The following is a 23,731-nucleotide window of genomic DNA, read 5'->3' as shown; positions in this document are numbered from 1 at the left end:
CCGGCCCAGCGCGGGTGGGCTCGTGACCGGCCCAGCGCCGGCGGTCTCGCGAGCGGCCCAGCGTCGGCGGCCTCGTGACCAGCCCAGCGCCGGCAGCCTCGTGGCCGGCCCAGCATGTGTGGCGAGGCGGCCTCGTGATCGGCCCAGCGCCGACGGCCTCGTGATCAGCCCAGCGCGGGCAGCCTCGTGAACGGCCCAGCGCCGATGGCCTTTTGACCGGCCCAGCGCCGGCGGCCTCGTGACCGGTCCAGCGCCGGCGGCCCCATGATCAGCCCAGCGCCGGCGGCCTCGTGACCGGCCCAGCACGGGCGGCCTCGTGACCGGTCCAGCGCCGATGGCCTCTTGACCGGCCCAGCGCCGGCGGCCTCGTGACCGGCACAGTGTCAGCGGCCCCGTGACCGGTCCAGCGCGGTCGGCCTCGTGACCGGCCCAGCACGGGCGGCCCCGTGTCCGGTCAAGCGCCGGCGGCCCCGTGACCGGTCCAGCGCGGTCGGCCTCGTGACCGGCCCAGCACGGGCGGCCTCGTGACCGGTCCAGCGCGGTCGGCCTCGTGACCGGCCCAGCACGGGGGGCCTCGTGACCGGTCCAGCGCCGGCAGCCTTGTGACCGGCCGAGCGCCGGCAGGCAGTGTCGGCGTTCCGTGAACGCCACGCTCGCGAGGGTCGGCCCAGACTTGCTCAGCTGTGGATGGTGCGGAGACCAATGGTCTTCCAAGACCGTGCAGAAATGTGATCGAAAGCGCATGTCAACTCGCCGCATTGTGGGAGGGGATGACGGTTATTGCAGTTGTGTATGATCTTTTGTCGTGGATTGTGCTTGAAATATTGCTGTTACGATTTTCTGCATTTTTCAGAATACACATGGCACATCTCGTTCCGGATGATCCAGCCTCTGTTACCGAACCTTTCTCTGGTGGCGGCGGGTATTTTACATAGCTCGGTGTGGATCATATATTGGGTCAGGCACGGTAGATACACGAAGTATGTTGCCAGCTTTGGTGATCGAGGGAGTGCCACAACTGAGGCGAAAGTGCTTATGGAGCTTTAGCCCCTCTCCCTAGCCGAATTCGATCGCAGTTTTTCACGCTTTGTGGTATAATTCTACAATCTGGTGATCAGGGAAGCAAGCTTAACTTGAAACATCATGGACTAGCATGGGCAGTGGCATGTGCAGCCCAAAATTCCTTATTGAGTGACAAGGTGAGTGGGTAGCCGAGTCAGTATGTACGGTACGCAGCTCTAGGACAACCAGCGTAAACCAACACCGATAGGTCATTAGTACGTTAGGTGTAGTGCCTACCAATGTTTGTGGTGTCTCCCAGTGCACAACGTGTAGAAATTTATCCCCCCGTCGCAAACCCTGGCTGCGTCCGGACATGCACATGGCTCCATCTTCTGGGGCAGCTGCGTGCGCAGATACGTAATCTGGCCCATCATCATTCAGCTGGGGCTGTTTGCCATGCGTACTCCCGCGACATCGGAGTTGCAAGAGCGCGCGGCATCCGTGCAGTGGGTGCACTGATCCGCCTAAGATAAGCACATTTTTAGCAGAGAAAATAGAGTGCCACGGTAGCCGAGGTGCGCGCAGCTGCCGAGAAGCAAGCCCAACCGCCAGCGTGGCTCCACCTGCGGTTCGGGCGAGTTACAGCGTCCAACCTGCGTGAAGCTGCGCAATGTGAAACCGCACGAGGTTCGTTGGTGGAGACGACGTGAGGTTTTAAGCCGTTTGATGGCTCAAAGGCCATGGTGAGAGGAGTGACCATGAAGCCACTTGCGCCGAGGCAGCCGGAAGACATGCTGGGTGTGAGTATGAAGGCCACGGGTCCTCCCACCTTGCCCGCCACGCCTGCGCTTGCAGTGAGCCCAAATGAAGTGTGCGTAGTGCATAGCGTGCCGGCCATAATTTAGGCGAAGTGCTCCACTGCCGGGAGAAATTTCAAACATCTGGACGACAGCAGTGTAATGACGGTGACTGCAAGTCTGGACGAAAGCGGCGTAAGGACAGCCAAAGTCTGGACGAAAGCGATGTAATGACCCCCGAAGTCTGGACGACGGCGGTGTAATGACAACCAAAGTTTGGACGACGGCGGCGCAATGACGGCCAAAGCGTATGCGCAGCTGCAGCTGCAAATGCTTGCCGCGGGTTTCACCTATAAGCTCATGTGTATTGGCAACCCACAGTTTGAGATCAATGCCGTGATTCGCATCATCTGTGATGAGTTCGAACCCTCGCTTCATCGGACCCATCATGGGACGAGCGGAAAAGTTCTGGTGTGCGACTGTGCTCCCCGCATTGCTACGAGACTTATTGGAGCACTATTGCGTCGCTCAGAGGAATGCGATGCCAGTGGTGCGTATTGGCATCTTCCTTATGTATTTCTGTAACATAGCCTAAAAAAGCGCGTATAGTTCTGATCAGTTCGCTGCAGCAAGTGTGTACTTCCTGCTTTTGGTGTGGTTCATCCAGTCCATCGGTGGTGTCCGGCGTTCTTTATTATAAAATATAATGCGCGTGTGAAACATCTCACGCGTTTCAACAGAATGCTGGTAAGTGCCGATACACACGACACGATGTAGTAGCTCAGTGTGACAACAGTCCTGCATGATCTGTGCGGACAAAGCACAACCACTTAAGTGGTCTTCACAGCAGCATCACACATTCCTGGAAGTTAAGATGTGTGGCATCCATCCTCATTGCGGCCTGGGCCCAGCTCCTAGGTCATAGACAGCCACACGAAAGAACTTGTTAGGGGTCTTCGCTGATGACTTGGTTCATTTTGGATCGAAACAGATCTTCATTTCCCTGCGAGTGCGCACCACCTAAGATGTGTATCCAAGATAACTAGTATTCCCAAATTCCTCCCGACCTAACGGCAGATCGCCAATTCCCGTTACACATTCAACCTCTATGGCCATGGCCGCAGACTAATGTGATCGTGACGTCACGGATGAAACGTCAAAACTTTATGAAAAAGTAAAATGTAGACGGTTTTAACGTGCAAAAAGGTTCCAGCGACGGTGGCCATATATATATATATATATATATATATATATATATATATATATATATATATATATATATATATATATATATACACAATCTATATTTAATGGCTGGTTTGACGCTGTAAACAAAACATGTGTCCCAGACTCACAGACCTTTAAATGAAATGTTTTCCGTAGGTTGTATTTATTAATCCGCCAAAACGCCAACGGAAGTTACAGTCTTGGACGGAGACAGTAACTTCCTCCATACACACAAGTGCTGCATCCTGCGCTTGACGTAGCCTTTCATGGCGTCAGCATGTCACTGACGTCGCGGCGTGTCGCAACGGACAACATACGCACATGAGACATAACATGACTTGTCAGTCGTCCAGACGGCGATATCTGCAAATCAACAAATACAAAACATTGACAAAAGTTACCTTGGTAGCCCGTCGTCTCGCTGCTCTCCGTCCGCAATTCAAACAACGTTTGCATTCGCCGTCACAAGCTCTGTCGCACCGAAGGTCCGGCCATTGAAAGTCTATAGCATCTCTGATATAAAACTGATTTGTGGCAAGACACCTTGTCTGTGCAAATGCACGCGGCGTGCGCATATTGTCCTTAGCACGTGGTGGCGTCAGCCCGCTGCTCGGCGAGCACAACAAAGTACCATATCCGTGGTGCGCGACGAGCGCGGCTACGGCCGGTCCTGAGCGGCGATCGGACCCAGCCGACCTCTGACGTTACACCGCGCGTCCGAGGCGCATCAGTCGTCCGCCCTCGGCTGGCACTCAGGTGAGCTCAGTGACCTCAGGTCAAGACGCAGCAGCTCCAGACCCTCGCCGTACACCAGCACCATGACCGTCCTGAAACAGATATGTCCGATTTCCATCAACCACAGGCACAAAACGTCTTCACCAGCAAATACCATATTGTGGATGCCACGCCACTCCGTAGCCCGCAAAACCCGGGAATATCAGACTTCGCACCAGACACTTTAGGACGGTGGCATCGCCTCTACACAGCTCCTACGCACAGCAGCTGCACAAAACCGTGTCATTGTCAATGTCGCTTGTAGCGCAGTGCGACCAAACCGCTGGAGACCCTGCTCCGCGGCGCCGGCAGCGTCGCTGAGCGACGGCTGCAGGGAGCGACGGGGCGGGACACCGACCCACTGACCCGTCCTCGGTTGAAGCGACGGGCGCAGGGCGCCGACCCACTGACCCGTCCTCGGTTGAAGCGACGGGCGCAGGGCGCCGACCCACTGATCCGTCATCGGTCGGAGCGACGGGAGCAGGGCGCCGATCCACTGACCCGTCCTCGGTCGGAGCGACGGGCGCAGGGCGCCGACCCACTGACCCGTCCTCGGTCCAGAGCAGCGCGCCTTTGGCGTCCGCCACGGCCGTCAGGCGGGTGGAGTCGAGCCGGAGCCGGCCGGCGCGCTCCGACCAGACGCACACGCGCTGGTCCACCGACACGGAGAGCAGACGGCCGTCCGGCAGCCAGAGCACGGCTGCAACACCGCACACACGGCGTCAGGCGCGCTCCTGGGCACGGCGACACCCAGCACGGACGGCGGAGGGGGAGGGGAGGGGGAAGGGGTTCATGGAAACTGTGAGCGGGAGCTCAGGTGAAGATGGCAAAACATGAGACACCAACCGAACTTCCTGGTACTGGGACACCCCCACAACCTAATGAAACTTGGTTCTTTGATGATAATTGGGGTTTTAGGGCGCGTCGACTTCCAGGGTCATTTTGCGCCCAGAAAACCTGGTTCTTTACACATTCCTGTAAACACGAAGCAGAGGGAGCACGGAATTCAGTACACATTTCAGCACAGGTAAGGGTCTAAAGGGGACACGGCTAGGGCAATCTCGGTCATGGAGGAACGAGACATTATGGACTGATGGCCCGTGCCACAGCATGATCGGCTGAAAATAACCCGAACCTGGCAGTGATGTAAGGGGTAATTTTTCTCATTGGGACATTTTTATTAAAAGTGGCCAATCATAAAACTCGACTCATAGCTCGCTGACGTCAAAATGGTTATAGGGATCGCCACAAACTCAAGCTGACCCGGAAGACCGGATCACCTGCTTAGCCTCGCAATGGTGGTATACCACACCAAAACATATTGTTCTGGTGCCCGTGATATTTCAGCCAAGCCGGCAAGCTGGCAAAACCAGTACTCAAACAGGCAGCACAACACCAGGGACTTGATCTCCACAGCCAGCTGTGATCAGGGGACATGACCTCTGTCCTAGTCTGTGACCTGACCTCCGTCATCATCTGTGGCCTGACATCCACTCCAAACTGTAGCCTGATCTCTGTCCTGACCTGTGATCTGGGAGGTGTGCGCGCCCGTCTGGCGGGCAGCCGTCTCCAGCCGAGGCCGCGCTCCGTTTGTCCGCAGCTGGCTGAGGCAGAGCGCGCCGTCATCGCCGCCGGTCAGCAGCTGAACGGCGCCGCCCGGCGCCGGCCGAACAGACAGCGCGTTCACGCCCGACTGGTGCAGCGGCGGCAGCGGCAGCGGCTCCGGCTCCGGCTCCGGCTCCGGCTCCGGCTCCGGCTCCGACTTCGGCTCCGGCTTCGGTTCTGACTCCGACTCCGGCTCTGGCTCTGGCTCTGGCTCTGGCTCTGGCTCTGGCTCCGACTCCGGCTCCGGCTCCGGCTCCGGCTCCGGCTCCGGCTCCGGCTCCGCTCCCGGCCGGCACAGCCAGACGACGCCCGCGGTGGTGGCGGCCATCAGGAGCCGGCCGCTCCAGCGCAGACGCAGCACACACTGGCCACCGAGTGACAGCTGGCGCAGCGGCGTTAGCCGCGGCGCTGCATCGCTGAACGCGAACAGCCTGCCGGCAACCGGCATCTGAGCTGAGACGAGCTGCAGCAGCACCGCCAGCACCGCCGGCCGCTGAGTTGAGGCGGGCTGCAGCAGCACCGCCGGCCGCTGAGCTGAGGCGGGCTGCAGCGGCACCGCCAGTCGCTGTGCTAAAGCGAGCTGCAGCAGCACTGCCAGCAGCTGAGCTGGGGCGAGCTGCAGCAGCACCGCCGGCAGCTGAGCTGAGGCGGGCTGCAGCGGCACCGCTCGCTCTGGCGTCCGGCTCAAAACCACGATAGTCCGTGACTAACGAACATGCGCGATGGGCGCCATGCTGCGTGACAGAAGCGGTCGAAAACCTCAATAACCAATCGATGAACACACATATGACGGCTACAGCCACGCCAGCACAAAACCTTCACTCATAACTGGAAACGTGACTCTGAGCTGGCGACTGAGCTGAACGTTAACTGGGCTGCCATATTCAACAGCGTCAGGCTGCCATGACATTTTGCCGCGGCTGCGCTGTCAACACAATGGCTTACGCTCGATAATACACGCACGCCCTGCCAGCACTCGCAGCGCAGGTCGCGGGGCGGCGGGCGCCGGGAAGCGGCGGCGGCGGCGGCGTACCTCACCAGTCCGTCGGAGCCGGCGGCGGCCGCAGTGACGCGCCGGCCGGGCCCCGGCCGCGCGTCCAGGTCCATGTAGCGCGTCTCGGGCCGGCCGTCGGGCCGCCGGCCGTCGGAGCGCCGGTCGGCCGGGCGCGCCATGTGGGAGCTGAGCTCGACGCACTCGGCGCCGACCAGCCGCCACAGCTTGAGCTGGGCGCGCCCACCGGCCGACAGCAGGTAGCCGGCGTCGGCCTGGCCGCCGCCGACGGCACACAGCGCGCGCACCGAGCTGATGTGGGCGCGCAGCGTGACAAGCGGCCGCAGCGGGCGGCCCGGCGCCGCCGACAGCAGACGGACGGTGGTGTCCTCGCCGGCGGTGGCCAACAGCGCGCCACCGTCCGGCGCCCGGCCCAGGTGCAGCGCCGAGAGGGTAGCGCCGCTCTGCAGGCCCGGCTGCAGGCGGCGGCGCGTCCGTTAGTCGGAACCGACCTGTCAGACTCAGCTGACCAGCGACTGCCGTCAGTCGGCACCGACCTGTCAGACTCAGCTGGCCAGCGACGGGCCTGAGTCGGCATCGACGGGTCAGACTCAGCTGGCCAGCGACGGCCCTGAGTCGGCACCGACCGGTCAGACTCAGCTGGCCAGCGACTGCCGTCAGTCGGCACCGACCGGTCAGACTCAGCTGGCCAGCGACTGCCGTCAGTCGGCACCGACCGGTCAGACTCAGCTGGCCAGCGACGGCCGTCAGTCGGCATCGACCGGTCAGACTCAGCTGGCCAGCGACTGCCGTCAGTCGGCACCGACCGGTCAGACTCAGCTGGCCAGCGATGGCCGTCAGTCGGCATCGACCGGTCAGACTCAGCTGGCCAGCGACGGCCCTCAGTCGGCATCGACCGGTCAGACTCAGCTGGCCAGCGACGGCCCTCAGTCGGCACCAACCGGTCAGACTCAGCCAGCCAGCGACGGCCGTCAGTCAGCACCGACCGGTCAGACTCAGCTGGCCAGCGACGGCCCTCAGTCGGCACCGACCTGTCAGACTAAGTCAGCCAGCGACGGCCGCCAATCCGCCAGCCACACAGACAGACGGGCGACCACAGCGTCCAGTTAGTGGCAGTGGGGCGTCCGAAAACAAAACCGCCAGCAACACTAAAGGTGGTATTGTATTTGAGCGGTGCCCCAGTGACATTTGGTGGCTGCATTGCAATACGTGATTCTGCCATCTCGCACTACCATGCCTCTTTTAGCCAAGTGGACGGCGGAGGCGGGCGACTCACCTTAATGACCGACGTCTGAAGATCGGCCAGGAGACAGGAGACGTGTCGGACCTGCCTCTCTGAGACCCAGCTGAGCCAGAGTGCGTCGCTGGAGACGGAGAGCGCCCAGGAGCGGTGGCCGCCGCCGCAGGTCACGCGCCACAGCTCCCGCTCGGCCGCCACTGACCAGAGCACAAACTGAGACTGACCGCGGCGACGGCCAGGGTCAGGCACCGCCACTGGCCAGAGCACAAACTGAGACTGACCGCGGCGACGGCCAGGGTCAGGCACCGACAATGACCAGAGCACAAACTGAGACTGACCGGGGCGACGGCCAGGGTCAGGCACCGACAATGACCAGAGCACAAACTGAGACTGACCGCGGCGACGGCCAGGGTCAGGCACCGACAATGACCAGAGCACAAACTGAGACTGGCCGCGGCGACGGCCAGGGCCAGGCACCGACAATGACCAGAGCACAAACTGAGGCTGATCAGCTTTTGAAAATTCACATTTTTTTCATTTAGCTCAGAACATACCAAGACTGCCAGTATAAGTTGTCAGACGGCAAAGGAGGCGCGGACCAACCATGTCCCATCAGTCGACGACCGGCCCGCAGCCCACCCGGGCAGGCGGGCGGCGCGCTCACCGCTTGGAAGGCGATGAGGGTGCAGTGGCCGTCCACCTGCGCGAGGCCAGCCGTCCACTGCCAGGGCAGTCGGCGGACGGTGAGCTGGCACAGCTGGCCGGGCCGCGCCGGGTCGCTGGCCAGTCGGCGCAGCGAGCCGTCGCGCCCGGTGGCCAGCAGGCAGCCGTCAGCCGGCGTCAGGCTGGTGGCGCCGTGGCGGCCCAGCAGCCGCCGCAGCGTCTGCGCCGGCAATACCTGCCGGCGGTGGCGGCCGGTCAGCGCCGGACGCGGCGGGGGGTCGCCGTCAGCCGGGGCGGGATCAGCGCGGTCTGCTGCGTACCCGGTCCGGGCGGAACACGTGAAGGCCGCCTTCCCTGTCAGCAGCCGTCAGGCAGCCCTGGTAGAGCGCCGCTGCTGACAGCCATCGCTGCTTGCACGGAGGTAGCTGGTGGCGGCACACCAGTGAGAACGTGCCACTGCCACCTGCCGGCGCAAACGGAAACATATATTCGTCATTTTTGCTGCAGATGGTGACCAGATCAGATTTGCTGCAAAAGAACGATGAGAAGGAATCAAAATTCAGTTAGAATCCTTTACGGTAGCCCAGCATTATTGGCACGCAGGTAGTGAGGTGCAGCATGACATAATATAACTTTAAGTATCTCAAAGCACTCGACATCAGAAATGCACATGGTGTTACAAATGATTAATTTTGTTTTAGGGCAGCAGTGAATGTAAAAACAGTGGCCTAAGCGGTCACAGACATAAGACATAAACACATAAAGAAATTCGGCCGACAAAGAGCCACAAGGACCCATTGATGTTGTGCTCCCTCAGGTTCTGTACCAATTCTCGGAACTAATCTCCTGGCCTACATAAATTTGGCTATAAATGAGACCTTTGGACCAACAGAATCTGTACAAACGGTTTCTGAATGTCACTAGAGAGGAACTTCCTACAACTTCGTTTGTCAGCCCATTCCAGTGGTTCACCACTCCTGAACATTTCTTACCTATTCTTGAACATTTCCCACATCTGATGTGCAGTGAGGCCAGTTAGAACATCCTCACACTGGATGCTAGCAAGAAAGGAAAGTACTCCAAATCTACCCCTAGCAAAATACAGAATAAGAGTATGATAAGCCTTACCTGAATAACCTATAGACATTGGAAACCTTGTAACATTATGGTCACTGTTTCCCAAAGTCTCACCCACTATCATAGCATCTACCAAACCCTCCTAATTAGTCATAACAAGATCTAAAGCCTCACCTCCCCTAGTGGGTTCACACACCACCTGCTGAAGAAAATTTTCTTCAAAACAAGCAAAGATATTTTGTGGTTATTTAACGATCGGTCTAAATCTACGCTCCAGCCTGGGATGTTGAAATCCCCCAGCACGACACATTTTTGATTCCCACCTCTGCCAGTTTCTTCACACATTTGTGGCCAGCTCCCCACAACTATTTGGAGGTCGATAGAAGATTCAAACGTGTAACTCGTTGCCCTTTAACACAACCAAATCTATCCAGGGGGATTCTACACCATCACCAATCTTCATGCTGTCTACAGTTTCACAGTTCATATCCTGCCTTACATATACTCATATCTCACCTCCTCTTTTAGCTTTTCTGTGAAAAGTAAACACATTGTACCCAGATACTTCAAATTCACGTAAAATATCCCCAAAAAGCTGCTCACTGGTATCCAAGGTTCCGTAATAGCTACCACGTTTAATTTTTCAAGTGTATGAGCATGGGGCTCACCACACTTGTTTCTGAAACTCCTTGCATTTGCATAGGAACACCTTAGTTTTCCTACATTTCTTTTTGGCTCGATGTTCCTAAATTCTGAATTTTCATTGCTTAGGTGTTCCATGTTCACCTTCCCATCCACAGGAGCTAGCTTCCCTTGAGGATATGCTCGCACGCCCTACTCAGGACGAAATGTGTACAGTAAAGTAACAACATTCATCAAGGAATGCATTATAAGCGAGCGCATTTCATCGGCCAACACACTCAATTTCCCTCAGTTCGTCAATAAGTAACTACTAGTGTTTCAGTAGGAGCCAGGGATTACTAGACAAGTGGGTTCAGGAGAATGGGTTGGTGGATGAAATACTTTTGGTGATATATGACAGCTCTATTCACAAGTATTTACTGACCTAACTGCAGCACTTGCAGTTGGCCGGCACCATCACACGCGACTATTGTGTCCGATGACAGCCAAAGGGCGCTGTAGATCTTGCTGTCCCATAGCAGCTGATCGCCGACCCGCACAAAGCAATGGCCATCTGGGAAACCGTTCAACAGTTAAAAGGCGGCCGAGTGGTGCCCGAACATCGGTCTATTGTTGATAATCATTGGGCTTCTTCATGGCCAATCATCGACCTTTTTCTAGTACAAAGCTAAGCAAGGTAGAATTGAGCTCCAGGCAGTCGACCCGACGCGGATACCCACCGCACCAGACGACTCGCCTCACCTACGGGTGACGAAGCCCACCACCACTCACTGTCCCTGAAGACGGCGAGCAGGCTCCCACGAGAACCCGCCCCTGGCGATCGCAAGCCTTACACCACTCACCGTCCCTCAGTGTGACGAGCTCGCCGCGCAGGCCGGCCAGCAGCACGTGCCGCCCGTCGGGGGCGGCGGCCAGCAGGGCATAGCTGGCCAGCCGCGGGTCAGCGTACACCTCCCGGGCGCGCACGTCAAGCGCCGTTCCGCTCCAGCACAAGCAGCCGGCCGGCATCCGTCATCAGCAGCTGGCGACGGGCGTCGAGCGACGCCAGCGCGCGCGCTCGGTCGCCGGGCGGCGGCGGCAGGGCACGAGGCGCTGCCGTCGCCGCCGCGTCCAAGCGCCACAGCAGCACGCCGCCGTCGCCGCCGCCGGTGGCCAGGCGGCGGCCGCGCCGGCAGACGGCGGCGGCCCGCACGCTGGAGCCCTGGTGCGCGCTCCAGCGACGCTCCAGCCGGCCGTCGGCCGCCCACAGGCACACGCGCGAGTCCTCGCCGACACTGACGACACGGCCGTCGAGCGGCAGCGCGCGCCAGACGCGCGCCTCGTGTCCGAAGAGGGCGGCGTCGACGGCGGCGGCGCCAAGACGCCAGTCGCCGCCGTGCGGCCGCCACAGCCGCACCGACCGGTCGTCGGAGCAGGAGACGAGCGTACGGCCGCCGGCGTCCAGCGCCAGGTGAAACAGCACGCCACTGTGGCCGGACAGGCGGTGCAGGACACCGCCAGCGCCCGGCGCCCACACCAGCACCTGGCAGAACACGGTGCCGCAGAAGGCTAGCAGCGACCGCCACCGGGCGCCGAGCAGTGCTCCGCTGTACAGCAGGCAACGGTCCGGGCAGCGGGTCGCTTCCGCCACGCGCAGATCGGCGCCGAGCCGCAGCAGCCGGCCGTGCGCGTCCAGGGCGGCCAATCCGCCGTCCGCCAGCCACCGCACGTCCAGCAGCCACCCAGCCAGGTCAGCCGACAGCCGCTCCCGCCGCAGTCTGCCGCACGCGGGTCAGCCGCGTGTCACAGCCGATACGCATGGCACAAAGCACCACACAGCTCGTGTCACGAACCGAGCCAGGAGGTCTCGCGGGTCAGCCGACGCTGTGGCGCGACCGCTCGGGTCAGCTGACACATACCCACACAGGCCAGCTCGCGGCAGATGCGTTCGCTGTCGCCACACACTGGGTCTACACAACAGTTACGGCCCGAGCGTGCTCCAGAAAAGACAACTGACAGCTCACACTGGCGTAGACGCGATGGCTGCCGCCTCAGATTGGTACAGACATGACAGCATGCCACATCACCCTAGCCCAAGCTCGCGCTGCTGGTTCTCCGCGCCGTCCCTGCGTCCACTTACGACACATGGCACATCAGGCTCTCAGAATACGCGGGGAACGCTAGCCTTCATAACATCACTTGCTGGTCGACATGACTACACTTGCATTTTGCAAGCGTTTCCTTACCGTCCTTTCTCGTCGAGCGAAACCTTGCAGAGTCGTCTTCCGCCATAGACGGCCAGCTGGTGGCAATTAACAGGCCTATATTTGCCGTCGTTTACCAGATGCGCTGCAGACCGCTCATTGTCTGCATGCAGTGCAAACTCTGCCGAGGACCTGGCCAGCCACTGCCTCCCTGTGCACGCCGAAGAGTGCACAGGCTGACTATCTGTATGTGCCAGTGCAGACTGGTCATCTGTGCATGCCTGATACTGTGCAGACTGGCCATCTGTGCACACCAGAGACTGTACCGATGGACCATTTGTGCACACCAGAGACTCTGCAGAATGGCTGTCTGTACACACCAGGGACTCTGCAGACTGACTGTCCATACACACCAGAGACTCTGCAGACTGCTCACTGATTCCGTGCACCTGGCAATCAGGGAATACTGACAGCTGGCTCACAGCTGTGCAGTCATCCAGGCCATAACTGCTGACCATGCCACCCTCGCCTGCCAACAAAGAGCAGTCAAAGTCGCCAGTGACAAAGTTCTCAAACACTTGGCAGTCACTTTGACTACATGACTTGTATTGCTCAATATGGCTTCACATCCATGCCCACAAAGGTAAAGAGACATACCAGAAAGGTGCATGGGAAGTACACAAAATAATACATAAGATTCATTCATAACAAAGGGGGAAAAGTCTAACAGATGTTAGGGTAAACACCACTTACCTACAAGAAGAAAGTTGCCAATATTATGCAACAAAGTGATGGGAATTGACAATCCTTCAGTTTTCCATGATTCTGCCATAGTTGGTCTCTGGTGTTCATGACCCTGAAAAGTGGTGCAGTTGAAGTTGAGCTTTATTGTTGCTTTATGCCTTACTGTCACATTGAGCAAATGCATTTTGTACAAGACATTTTTGAGCTTGTTCTTTACTTTGTGAGCAAAAATATATATAAATACAAAAAACATATAAATATCATAACCATCCTTGATAGTGATAACTTTATCAGGACATCAAGAGGCAAGTAACCAAGAGGCTATGCTTTTGTTTCACAGTTGTCAGGTTTCTGCACAGAATGACATGGCCTGGAATGATGGATTGAATGGCATATCTGCATAATTTGGAACCTGTGATACTAGAATGAAGTGGTATTGTTACATATTTGCATACTTTCTGGGCATAGCCAATCCCTGTGAGTCACCACCACTCATTGCTGGAACTGGTGAGAAGTTGACAACAAAATCAAGGATAAAAATGTATAAATGCCACAAAGGCACCTCAACCTGCCAACCAGTTGTTGATGTAAGTTGTAAGTAATCATAAGTTGTAAACAATCGTAGGTCGCAAGTTGAGAATTCTGTACAATTTAGCCTAATTTAACTTTGACACATGTGCGGTGTTCATAACACCCATGCCATAAAAATCTAGTACAATGAACACACTATTTGCAGACTGAAGGGTGGGTGAGCTAAGGGTAATATGTTTGGCCAGAAAGTGACATTTTTTCAATGAGTCGTCAATTACTTTTCAGGTATCAAAACAATCGGTTACAATCACACGAATCTCTTTAAAACTGGACGATACATTACTTGAAGGATATTGTTTCGAGAAAGCATGCACGTGAGTACGATGATATAATGTCCTAAATAAGAAATACTTAAAAGGGGAAACTGTAAATAATGCTCTTTGTAACGTACGACACAGCTCCCCGCCACCGTCACGTCCCATCAGTTCAGTGTTGCCGTTTTGGCTTCTGCGAGCGTACCAAAAAGGTGCACAAAATGTGCCAGATTTGCAAACCAGCGTACTACACAGATGTCCAAAATGCACCAGGCTGTTCACCACTTGCGGCACGCTAAAATGGAGTTTTTCAGTCTCAAAATTTGGATTGTGCCCCGGCCAATTGCAATAGCCTGCGTGCATCTTTATGCTAAAGCAAGTAAACATTGTCTGGCATAAAAAAGATGAAATATAAAGAGACAATGAAATATCGCGAAGTTAATCATCATTCAGGGTATGAGCCATGAGAGTTACCTGAACTGCTGAGGGCGTAGTTATGACAACTACTTCAGTTATATGAGGAGCGGCTAATTCTATCTAAATTTGAGTTAACTGCTCATCCAACCCGAGGCCGGCCCCAGGACTGACCTTTTAGCGCTTCAGCCGAGCCCGGAGACTTGCAGAAGGCACCTACTCGAAGCGGGTTGGTGCGTGTACTGACGAGTACCCACCAGGGCAGCTGTGGCTGACACTCCCAGACCGTTCTTGGACGGAGTGTCTATCACACTGAGCGCAGAGAAGATACGCTCGGCAGCTGCACTCGAATGAGGTAGCGACAGTAGTGCTTGCACGAATGGTGTTAGAGTTGGAAAGGCACGTTCACATTCGTTGTCTTTGCTTTCCGCCACGGCAGCCTAGTATGCTCGACTGGGAGATCAGTACTTGGAACTTTGTCCCCAATTGTGCATTTGAGCTGTCTCCATTCCGCGTCCAGTGCCTCGTAGTCTCGTTGCGGTACCATGTTGGGAAACCTCACCGCAAGAGGGGCAATCGACTTGACGTCGGACAGCGAATCGATGGCTTCCAGGAGCTTCCACGTCCCATCTCGGAAATCAAGCCGAGACCGGATGTGCTGGAACAGTTCGATGTAAAACATCTGCACGTGCGGTCCGAAGAATTCCTGGACGTCTGGTTGCACGGGTTTGGCTAACACCACTGCCTATTCCTCAGCTCCGCAGTACATATCCGGAAGTGGTACGAAGTTGCGAGGATCCGAAGGGTGCATGTGCCCCGGGCTCGGCTCCCCTTCCTCAAACTGCAAGTAGTTTTGAGCCACCGTCCTGTACAATATAAACAGCGTCTTCCGTGAGGCGTGGATCTGAGCGCACTCGGACTGGAGGGGTTGGTTTGCCTGGTTGATCACAGGCAAGATGTACCTCAGGGAGGCGAAATGCATCTCGAACAGCGGCTGTTTCAGCGCGTTTAGGATGGTTCTCGTAGCTTGGACATATTGTTCCTTAATAATAATTGTTTCTAAAAGAATTTAAATGGGCCTCTCAAATTAAAAACAAAAATTAAAAACAAAAATTCCCGTAATGTTCCTGAATAATGTTCGGTAGCCTAAAAGGAAGCAGAACAGGCCGCTGCTCACACATCCTGCGCACGATAGCTCCCAGCGACAGTCAACTCGTCTGGAACGGACGGAAAAGTCTACGCACAGAAGCTTCAGCTATCCCTTGGATGCCCTTGAACTCCAGTGGTCTCTTCAGACTGTTTCCGATGTGGTCGAAACATCTCTCGCCAGGTCCTCGACCGTGGGCGGCAGCTTCAAACACGCTGCGGACGCGTACAGGTGCAGTGAAGTACAAACACATCCGGTCACAAGGATATGAGGTGCGCCCTTCTTCAACAGGGTTTGAACGCCCCTATGTTTGTCCGTCATGACACTTGCGTTGTCGGCGCCGAGTCTTATTACGTTGGAGAATGGCACCTTGTTCGACAACACTTTCGGGACGTCTCGGTGAATATCCCCGGCGGACGCATCTTTGACCTCCACAAGATACACGAACAGGTCTTTGGTCGCCTTCATTCGGCTGTCATAAACACGTGCCACAACTGCCAGTGCCTTGTTGGTGGAGCGGTCCATCGTCTCGTCGATCATGAGAGAGTAGCAGCTTTCCCCCGTCAGAGACGACACTCTCGCCAGCTTCTCCACCCTGATGGTGTCTTTAATGACCACGATTGTCTTTGGTCTGACCGATCTAATGTTTTCAGCTATCTGGGAGCCTGGGCAGACCGCATTCACGAGGGCAACAAGATGATCAGCCAAAGCCATCGTAAGGTTGTGCTTCGCGATGAAGCCCGCTATGAGGAGCTCAACAGTGGTCTTAGCTGCATCTAGCGTTCTGATCTGGTGTCTTTCTTCTGCCCTTTCCAGCAGGGATAGCAAATGGACGTTTTTGATGTGGCCGTCGCCGGCAGAGCGTCTCTTCAGGTGAGATAGCTTTGCGGTTAATTCCTTGTGAGCAAATTTCCAGTACGCCTATGTATTATCTCTGACAGCTGCAGCCACGGCTTCAATCCTGATTCACGCTTTCATTCTTTCTTATATCTTTGTACGCAGCCTTTTGAAGACATGCTGGCACTGCGAAGTCCGACAACAACCAATCTAACCGCACACAGCACGTACACGCAGCGAAATGCCAAATGCTCAGTACCAACTGTGTCTTCGTGGTCCGTCGCTCACAGGAAAAGGAATCATATATAATAGCCATCCTCCTGGCCATGCGACCGGACTTGCCCGGCTGCGACTCGATCCGACCAATCGTATCAAACGGGACCAAATCATACCAGTCTCAAAATGTACCAGATTTTGGACGCTCCGTACGTGCGTACCAGATTTCTCGAAAGTGTACCACATTGGGTACGATCGTACAGTAGCGGCAGCGTTGCTCCTACTTATATTGACATGCTTAGAATTGAATCTGTTGCGCAATATCTGTCTCAACCCGATCGAGCCGCGGGGAGTTTAAAGGCTGCGATATGGACGAAACGGCCGACCAAATCTATTGACAGCCCCACGCCCCGGGCCTATGACACTGATCGACATGAAACTTTCTCGATGCCGCTTGGTCGATAACCTATCCTTTCAAGAATATGGTGGCCTTGGATCAGGCCCAAGTCACAAATAAGCACGGGCGGATCCAGGATGTTGTCAAGCGGGGCACGTAACATTGTAAGGGTCCAGTAGAGTTTATAGATATATATATATATATATATATATATATATATATATATATATATATCACGGATAGCACGGACATACGGATACGCAAGCATTAGACTTGATTCCTAGCTTATTTACGGGCAGCCGGCTGGGTGATTTTATCAGCTGGTGGCTGATGACTAATGCATAATTGTTCTTTGTTAACAAGAAGTAGACATATTTTAGCGGTCAATATATGTTGAGAACGTGATGGAAAAGTGTAGTGAGTGCCACTTACTCGAAAACTGAGGGAGGTGACACATACGACGTCGGCGGCACGTACAATTGCGTTCGACAATTGCGCGTTAAAATTCATCGGCGCATATCCAACTGCTGCTCTAAGGCTTAGACACCAAGGACAATAAGGACGGAGCCTGAGCAACCGTGAGTGTCGCAGGAGGCCAGCAAAGAGACTCCCGTCAACAAGTATAGGGTCCTGAGAGCAAGTGGAATGAACCCACGACCAACGCGGCGATTTTCCCGAAGGATCAATAGGGCCCCGGAAGGCTGACATAAAAGGCCCGGGCTGAGCACGGGTCCCTCTGAGCGAAGAGGAATACCCAGGATCATGAATTGATACCCCTGTGCGGTCAAGAGTGCTAGGGCCGGCTAACATAAAGGGCTTTGATAGGAGTGAAGAGTCCTCTGCAAATGAGATCAAAGGGAAAGAGCCATTGATCAAAGCAGAGGGCCCCTGGACATCGATGGTCTCTGTGCCGTACCTTATATGAGCCCCATGCAACAGCACAAGGCCCTCCAAGCAAGTGGAAAGAGCCCGAGACATATATGAACGGCCCCTGAGTGTACACTGGCAATATGGGGCCCCGGAAAAAGCGTACAGAGCCTTTAGGGCGACTGGGAAAAATCCGTGGAGGACAACCTGATCGATCAAGAGTGCCCGGGCATGGAAGCAGATAGCGTCCCAACAGCAGCGTTGGGCCCTACGAGAAAGCGCAAAGAGATCAAGGGCAACGTGGAAAGCTCCTTAGCCATCGCATTAAACCGGCGAGTTGACGCATAGGACCCGAGCAAGAGTGTAGTGCTTCTGGACTGGACACCAAACTTTCCCCCGAGCAACACCTTCTCAATCAGCGAAGAATTAACTTTGTCTGCTTATGAACTCTTCACTTTTGCTGGCAATTCTCCTTATTGGTCTATAGACCCAAAGACGTTCAATTTTGTTGTTTTTGTTTTTTCAGAAAACTAGCCCGTTGGGCTGGTTATGGGCCCCTTCAGGGCCCATAGGTCCACTCGGCACGGTCCACGGGGGCATGGTCCTGTGTCTCTTCTCCCCGCCCCTCTGTATCCGCCACCGGCCCGAGCAGCTTATTAGGTGGGGCTCGCCAAGAGCATCGGGCCATCAATTCGAGTAAGAAGTACCCAAAACACAGTACAGAGGGCCCCGGAATGATCGAGTGTGCCCGAGCAGGTTAACAGATGGGGGCCCCCGACAGGAGCGCAGGGCCCTCCATTCAAACAACAAATGCTCCCTACACAATGCTGGGGCCCCCGAATGATCGAGTGTGCCCGAGAGGTTAACATGTAGGGCCCCAGTCAAGAGCGTAGGCCCGCCATTCAAATAGGAAGTACCCAAGACCCAATGTAGAGGGTTCCCAATTAATCGAGTGTGCCCGAGCAGGGTAACAGATGGAGCTCCCAACAAGAGCGTTGGCCTCCCATTCGAAAAGGAAGCACCTCAGGCCAAATGTAAGTGGTCCCCGCACGATGAAATGTATCCGAGCAGCCTATCAGAAGATGCCTGACACAAGCGCAGAGCCTTCATTCAAATGAGAAGTACCCGAAACTCAGCGCGGAGGGCCCCGAAAGATGGAGTGTACCCGAGCAGACTATCAGATGGCCCCCGACGGAATGCAGGGCTCCAAATTCAAACAGCAAGACCCGATGTACAGGGCTCGCGAGCAATCCACTATAGCTGAGGAGGAGAACAGGTGAGACCCTGATAATTGCGCAGGGCCCTCCATTCAAGTAAAAAGCACTCAAGACGCAATGTAGAGGGCCACCGGCACAATCGAGTGTGCGCGAGCGGGTGAGCAGATGGGGCCCCTAACAAGAGTGTGGGGGCGCTCTGTTCTAACATGAAATACACGATGAAGAGGGCACGATGATGACATGGGCAAAAAGACACGATGGAGAGGGCCCCCGAATGATCGAATGCGACAGAGCAGGTTAACAGATGGGGTTCCGTGAAGAGCGTAGGGCCCTCCATTCAAGTAGAAAGCACCAAAGACCCAATATAAACCCCCCATCCCCACACCGAACGATCAAATGCGGCCGAGTGGGTTGTCAGAAGGGCCCTGACAAGAACGAAAGGCCCTCCATTCAAATAAGAAGTACCCAAAACGCAGTGCGGAGGCCCCCGAAAGGTGGAGTGTACCCGAACTAGTTACCAGATGGCCCCCGACAGAAGTGTAGGGCCCTGAAAGCAAATATCAAGACCCAGTACACAGGACTGCAGAAGGACCCAGTGTGGCCGAGGAGGCGAACACATGGGGTCGCCGACAGGTGCGTAAGGTCCCAATTCAAATATGACGCACCAAAGACCTCATGTAGAGTGCCCCTGGAAGATCAAATGTGACCGAGTAGGTTATGAGATAGGCCACCGACAAGAGCGTAGGATCCCCATTCAAGTAAGTGCCCAAGACCCAGTTTGAAGGGCCACGGAAAGACCGAGTGTACCCAAGCAGGCTATCACATGGTCCCTAATAAGAGCGTAGGGCCCTTCATTAAAATACCCAATGTGCAGGGCCCCCAAACAATTCAGTGTGCTTAAGCAGGTGAACAGACGGGGCTCTGACGAGTGTGTAGGGCCCTCCATTCAGATAGAAGGTACCCAAGATCCACTTTGGAGGGCCCCGAACGATCGAGTGTGCCCAAGCAAGTTAACAGATAGGACCCCGACAAGAGCATGGGGCGCTAGGCAAGTGATAGAGAATTACAAGCGCCCGAGGCCAATGCGGAGCGCCTATGAGCATGTCGCGAATGTGTCAGTAGGTTAGCCGAGACCATTGTAAAGGGCCCTATGAGCAACCGAGAATACCCCGGAAGTTTGGAGCTCCAGCTATACCCACAGAGTCTTTCTGGCGAATGGAAAGAATTATTGGAAGGTCCGTGATTTACGAGAGCGCCCCCGCACGCTAGCAGGAAGGGCCCAGGAACAGTGCAGGGCCTTCCCAGCAAATACAGAGAAATCAAGGACAACGCGAATGGTTTCTTAGCAATCGGAATGGCCCTGCAAGTGCGTATGTAGGTCCCCCGGAAAGAGCATAATGCCCAGCAACAGCGAAATGGCGATTTAAATTCCCAATAAACACCTTTTCGGTCATTGAATAATTTTTGTTTTGTACAGGCGTTTGCACGTTTGCTCCGTTGAGCTAAGTTTAAAGCACACGTAATTCGGAACATTTACTTTTGCAGTTGAATTCACGCTTCCAGCTGCTATAGGTATCGAGATACGACGCACAATGTGAATAACACTCGAGTGCCTAAATTGAAAATGCGAAAGTGAAGAGACCGTGAACAGACAGAGGCGCTTCTTGGCTGATTGAGGGGATGGTGATTGGGGGACATTTGGGGCTTATTTCGCTGTTATCAGGGCCCTGTTTGTTTGCTTGACAGGTCAATCCAAACGCTAACGAAGCTTCTGAGTTGTCCTTGATATCTTTGCATTTTCTCGTAGGGTCTTACGCTGCCGTTGGGTAAGACAGCGAGCCATTCGGTGATCACGGATACTCTGCATTGATCTGGGGCTCTTTGTCCTTAATCTCAGTCGCGGCAGACCCTTCGCTTTTATCCGTATCCTTTTTGTTAACCTGTCTTTTTGTTAGGGACCATTGATCACGTAGGGGCATTTTTCATGCACATTAGTCTTGAGTAAGCTCGCTTTGCTCAAGGGGACCAGTGCTCTGGCCGGGATCCCATGTGTCCATGTCAATGTGTCAATGCCTGTCAATGTGTCCCTGCTGGGGCACTCCCGATCGTTCATGGACCCAACACGTTGGTCTTAGGTTCTTCTCGTTTGCTGTGAGGACTCTAATTTGCTGGTTATTGAATTTGATGGCATTTAGGGGCCAACTTTAGTGCATTTTGCTATGTTTTTCCAATGATTTACTATGATCTAGAGGAAATGAACAAGCTCCGTATATGTGCATACGCACCATACCTAGTTTTCTAGTGCTGCATACAGTAAGATGGACTTTTATAAGAATCTAGAAATTGGATGGCCGGAACGCGATGATTTTTTTTTAGGGTCGCCTACTCTAGGGAGTCTCACAATGTTGCATACTCCTACCCCCGTTGACGGAATCTTAGACCCGCCGCTGCGTCCGCGTCGCTACAAACATTTAACGGCGCAGAATCAATGAAGCATGACGTCATGAGTGATATCGACATGAGTGACTTCTCCCTGATGGTGAATGATGAAGGCCATCCCCCTGCGAAATATAAATCACTGGATATGACCCACTTGAATTCGAGGGGTGAGATTTTTTATCACATTTATCTCTGTCCTTTTTTAACTTCAAAGGAGCCAAGAGTCATCGGATTTTAAGTCAAAGTGAAGCAGCTAGGCATGACATGGTGGGGTGGAATAAAGCGCTGGCACTTTTCATTTCACAAAAGCTTAGTGCACTACTTCTAAAACGTTGGTACTTAGGGTCTTTTACAGATAGTTTTTGTATTATATAAAGAGATGTTGCGGGCCGATGAACGTATCGTGCAGACCGAAATGAGTCAACATTTTGTATCAACGTGGCCAAGAGATGTTCCTCTGAAAATGTTTAACCTGTTTGCAGAATAGAACAATGGAAAATACGTATTTAATTATGAACTTACATACTTGCAAGTCTTAGAGCTCGTGATTTGGCTCACAAGCCAATCCTTATGGGGCCAACTGCGAAATAAGTCGGCTCATTAGGAAAAATGGCGCCTTGAGCTAATAGTTTAATCACATTCTTTGAACATTTCATGAGTGTTATCGTGAGCCGATCATTTCTAACAACGACGTATCAGTGAGCCATATGGCTCAAGTTGAATTGGTATCGTGAGAAAACACAGCATGTCCCAGACAAATCAGCATGCCATTTCAGAGTGTTGAAATAAATGGCATGCAGCATCAGTATTAGCATGCAATTTCAGTGTTGAAATAAATAGCATGCACATGCAGCAGCATTTTGCAAAATCAGGAAATAGTTTGCTAGTGTAATTTCCAAGCAGCAAACACAATATTGTTGGCCATGATTTAAAGGTTGTCAAATCTCAGTCAAGAACAAGAGGATATTACATGATACAGACATCATACAAGGGTCTACACTAATGCGTCTGGCCCGTAGGTGCCAGGAAAAATGTGCTAGCCTAAAACTGAGACTTAAGAGAGCTGGTTGGTAACAGGCTTCGTGGGGAGTGTTATTCGCGTACCGCGTTTGTTAGGCTCAAACTAAAAACTTGCAAATGTGCTTCATGTACCTATTTTTATTACTCCTATATATATATATATATATATATATATATATATACGTATAGCTTAAGGAATTGTATGTCTCTTGAGTCATAAGGCAAGGAGCCAGAACTGCATCGGATCTTTGATTTGGAAACCCGCGTGGATCATGAGCCAAATGATCCAACGCAAGCGATTAGCCCGAGCTGAATAAACAATATTAGAACGTCTATGAGTCATGGTTGAATCGGAACCTAAAATGTGGGAGCCGGTCCTGAGCCAGCTAAAAATTGCGTTGAATACAAATCTAATCTTAACAATGGACGTGGTTAATTATGCCATTTGTAACGGATCAAACACCTTCGTGTTACTCGTGGTCGGCTCTAAGCCGACCGCATGGTCGTGGTGAGCACGCGAAATGTCTTCTTAGCAAGTGAAACTGTCGCGCCACTTCTAGCTCACTTTGTTCAAGTTGCCAGAAAAGATTCTGCGAGTGCGACAAAGTTATTAGGTCACGTCATATGCGTAGAATCCTCTGTTCCGGATTCGTTTAGAATGGCGTGATATAATTCAGGTTCCCAGCTCTGTGAAAAGCATGCCTTCAATACGTGAGCCCTAGGGGTCAGTAGGAAAAGTACGCCGTTAAGAGTTTGTGCTACCAACGTATACCGTGGGGCCTGTGATTGATAAATTTAATGATTCGCTGTTAGTTGTCGGACAAACGACTGCCATCCGGAATAAAGTGACATTATTTTCCATGTCCAGCATTTTGTTTGCATTTAGAGTCTGAAGTCAACGTGTTTTTTGTATGATCACTTTTGCGTATGGGCACCAACGGACTTACACAACCCGTGCAGTCAAATTAGGACGGCGGATCTAGAATCTGGAACACTGTCAGAATGAGATTCGAGCCGCCCCACTCAACGCGGACAACAAGCCGTCGATCTTTGGATGATGGCAACCCTCATTTTAGTTGGACCACCTAAACCATGTGATAATGTGATATCGTCGTGCACCAGACGCTATGTTTGTTTGAGACTTCTGAGTCTGTTTGTGCAACACCCAGATAGCTTAGCCATGGCGTAAGGCACATGCCGCGCCCGAGAGGTTGTATACATACGGGGTTCCGCCGAAGCATTACACGGCCATCCCCGGGGCCACCGGCCAGGGGTATGCGAGAGGCAGTCAGTGCGCGAGCGGAGACGGCGTCGGAGGGCCGGCTCAGCATCGGACCTGCACTTCGCCGTCAAACGACCCTCCAGC

General features: G+C 54.1%; 2 protein-coding genes and 2 long non-coding RNA genes across 5 annotated transcripts; all 4 read right to left on the bottom strand.

The window, feature by feature from the left end:
- Positions 1 to 3,182: 3,182 nt before the first annotated feature.
- Positions 3,183 to 8,270, bottom strand: LOC119102743 (putative WD repeat-containing protein C1306.02). Its single transcript, XM_037226201.1, has 7 exons — positions 8,261 to 8,270; positions 7,694 to 7,854; positions 6,694 to 6,872; positions 5,719 to 5,836; positions 5,325 to 5,493; positions 4,347 to 4,500; positions 3,183 to 3,853 (listed from the first exon to the last, which is right to left on the bottom strand). Exons 1-7 carry the CDS (start codon positions 8,268 to 8,270, stop codon positions 3,754 to 3,756), a joined length of 891 nt encoding a protein of 296 aa, XP_037082096.1. The 3' UTR covers positions 3,183 to 3,753.
- A 425-nt stretch (positions 8,271 to 8,695) lies between these two features.
- Positions 8,696 to 10,974, bottom strand: LOC119102531 (uncharacterized). Its single transcript, XR_005094704.1, has 3 exons — positions 10,882 to 10,974; positions 10,464 to 10,592; positions 8,696 to 8,783 (listed from the first exon to the last, which is right to left on the bottom strand). It is a non-coding gene; the product is annotated as an uncharacterized LOC119102531 (long non-coding RNA).
- A 783-nt stretch (positions 10,975 to 11,757) lies between these two features.
- LOC119103837 (uncharacterized) lies at positions 11,758 to 13,987 on the bottom strand. 2 transcript variants are annotated; one of them, XR_005094823.1, is made up of 4 exons: positions 13,949 to 13,987; positions 12,976 to 13,078; positions 12,265 to 12,751; positions 11,758 to 11,796 (listed from the first exon to the last, which is right to left on the bottom strand). It is a non-coding gene; the product is annotated as an uncharacterized LOC119103837 (long non-coding RNA). The 2 variants fall into 2 exon arrangements; XR_005094822.1 differs by lacking the exon at positions 13,949 to 13,987 and adding an exon at positions 13,841 to 13,929.
- Positions 13,988 to 15,516: 1,529 nt separating this feature from the next.
- LOC119102742 (uncharacterized) lies at positions 15,517 to 20,885 on the bottom strand. The gene is made up of 2 exons (XM_037226200.1): positions 20,767 to 20,885; positions 15,517 to 16,180 (listed from the first exon to the last, which is right to left on the bottom strand). Exons 1-2 carry the CDS (start codon positions 20,883 to 20,885, stop codon positions 15,517 to 15,519), a joined length of 783 nt encoding a protein of 260 aa, XP_037082095.1.
- Between the last annotated feature and the right edge of the window lie 2,846 nt (positions 20,886 to 23,731).

The sequence above is a fragment of the Pollicipes pollicipes genome, unplaced genomic scaffold, assembly GCF_011947565.3.
Source record: "Pollicipes pollicipes isolate AB1234 unplaced genomic scaffold, Ppol_2.1 Scaffold_5724;HRSCAF=6776_pilon_pilon_pilon, whole genome shotgun sequence".
Classification (NCBI taxonomy): Eukaryota; Metazoa; Arthropoda; class Thecostraca; order Pollicipedomorpha; family Pollicipedidae; genus Pollicipes; species Pollicipes pollicipes.
The sequence above is the reverse complement of the archived record's forward strand: the minus strand, read 5'-3'. Positions and strand labels throughout refer to the sequence as shown.